This window comes from Hibiscus syriacus, unplaced genomic scaffold (assembly GCF_006381635.1).
Source record: "Hibiscus syriacus cultivar Baekdansim isolate YM2019G1 unplaced genomic scaffold, ASM638163v2 tig00110346_pilon, whole genome shotgun sequence".
NCBI lineage: Eukaryota > Viridiplantae > Streptophyta > Magnoliopsida > Malvales > Malvaceae > Hibiscus > Hibiscus syriacus.
The window spans coordinates 453,889-455,613 of NW_024062697.1; the positions used below are offsets into that span (position 1 = coordinate 453,889).

The 1,725-nt window shown below is 34.0% G+C and overlaps 1 protein-coding gene across 2 annotated transcripts; it reads right to left on the bottom strand.

Moving 5' to 3' along the window:
• Positions 1-70: 70 nt before the first annotated feature.
• Positions 71-1,523, bottom strand: LOC120120708 (protein NOI4-like). 2 transcript variants are annotated; one of them, XM_039140262.1, is made up of 3 exons: positions 1,394-1,523; positions 466-658; positions 71-273 (listed from the first exon to the last, which is right to left on the bottom strand). In XM_039140262.1, the coding sequence occupies exons 1-3, from the start codon at positions 1,397-1,399 to the stop codon at positions 218-220; spliced, it is 255 nt and encodes an 84-aa protein (XP_038996193.1). In that variant the 5' UTR covers positions 1,400-1,523; the 3' UTR covers positions 71-217. The 2 variants fall into 2 exon arrangements, 1 of the variants encoding a protein (XP_038996193.1); XR_005515920.1 differs by having other exon boundaries at positions 79-273; positions 470-658; positions 1,394-1,516.
• Between the last annotated feature and the right edge of the window lie 202 nt (positions 1,524-1,725).

A 1,725-nucleotide genomic window follows, 5' to 3' on the forward strand; every position in this document is an offset into this window, starting at 1 on the left:
GTTAAGAGTAGGAAAGAAAGCCTTTTGACAAACACGCGGATTAAATTTTAAACCACAAATAAAAAAAGAGAAATTCGAGGAAACATAACAGAACTAAAGATCTGGGTTTTTTTTTTCTTTAGAAATTATATGGTGGTGGCTTGAACATACTTGCAGATGCCAGACTCCCTGACCAATGGTGCTTGCACGCATGCAGCAAACCCATTGAAGGCGCACATCATGATGCAAGTCCACAACAGCTACGCTTTACAACACGCAGCACAGCCCTTTTTTCTAATAACAAAAATGCACATCACGTCATCATAAAAATCGACAAAACCCATGCTTATAAACAATCATATCAGTGTTAAAGTATCTCTAGAGGTCTCAAATTCGAACATAACGTGAAGGGATGTTTGAGCGTTCAATGTTAAATAGTTAAGAATTTTTCGAACATATATTACTAAATTAAAAAAAGAGTATTACTTACTTGCTGGGGTTTGCCAGGATCCGCTCCGGGCTTATTTTGAGTATCAGCATTTGCTGCCGAATCCGGTTTGGCGCCAGTTTTCTTCTCATCTCTTGCCTTGTTAAAGATCACGGTAAACCCCTCGGCCGATGCAGGATCGTTGACATCCCATTCACCGAATTTCGGCAATGGCCGACCCTTGTTATCCTCCTAGGCAAAAAAAGAAAAGGTAAAATGGCTCCCATTAACATCCTCATAACCAACCAGAGAATTAGAGCGTGTCTAAGGGTCCCCAAGTAGCCAACAACTACAATGTACTCAATCATACATCATAAACAAGCAGGTCAATAGTTGTTAGTCATACATTATATAGTTAAAAGACCAACTTTTGGAAGATACATACAACGAAAAGCTTATCTTATCTTCAAACAAAATCCTTTTTTTCATACTCTTTTAACTATACATTATAGGGAGTAAAATTCAAATCCATTTAACTTTTCAAATCCACATTTTTATAGGGAGTAAAATTCAATATCCTTACTCTAAATGTGTTCTCAAGAACCTTATCGTGATCCCATACAGACTTCAATGATTAATCAAAAATTATATTTTCCACTCAATTATTTGAAAGTTGAAACTTTCAGACTCGTATTGAGATCCCATTTTGATTCAATATCAATCTATCTTTTTCCAGAGTTGTGATGGAGTATAATTGCCTCAAATGCTATACAATCTATAAGCTAAACAAAACGTTCATAACTAATTCCCAGAGAAAGTTCACCAAAGAAATCAGTCAAAAAAAATGATGAGAAGGTAAATACAATAGAATCAAGAACCCAGAAAAAGATGTGAATCAAAACAGTCCAAAGATAAAATTCATAAAAAAACAAAAGAAATTGAATCAAACAACAAAACTTAAGAAATTTTTTAATGTATAATACGTACCGACATGAATTCTTGAGAATTGAGAATCAAACCTTTTTCTTATGAAGAAAGAGAGAGCTTTAGAGAAAGATTGAAAGAGTTTTTGGGATGAAAAATGGGAGATTTAAGTTTAGAAAGTGGGAGAAGGCGTAGCATCTGTCCGAAAGTTGAACTATTCATTCCCTAGAAAAAAGGCTGAGCTAACCATTTCACTTATTGCGGATCTAATTTAAAATAGGGTTAACTACGTTATTGATCTCTTATGCTTCTGTTTTATCCATTTTTTCTCATTGATTTTAAAAAATATAATATTAATCACTTTTGTTTTTATTTAATTAAGATGTGATCACTAC

What these genes read in the sequence shown, in the direction of transcription:
- LOC120120708 (XM_039140262.1), bottom strand. An exon ending in TGGCAAACCCCAGCAAGTAA is followed by an intron (nt 274 to 465) that starts GTAATACTCTTT and finishes TTTTGTTATTAG; the next exon opens with AAAAAAGGGCTGTGCTGCGT.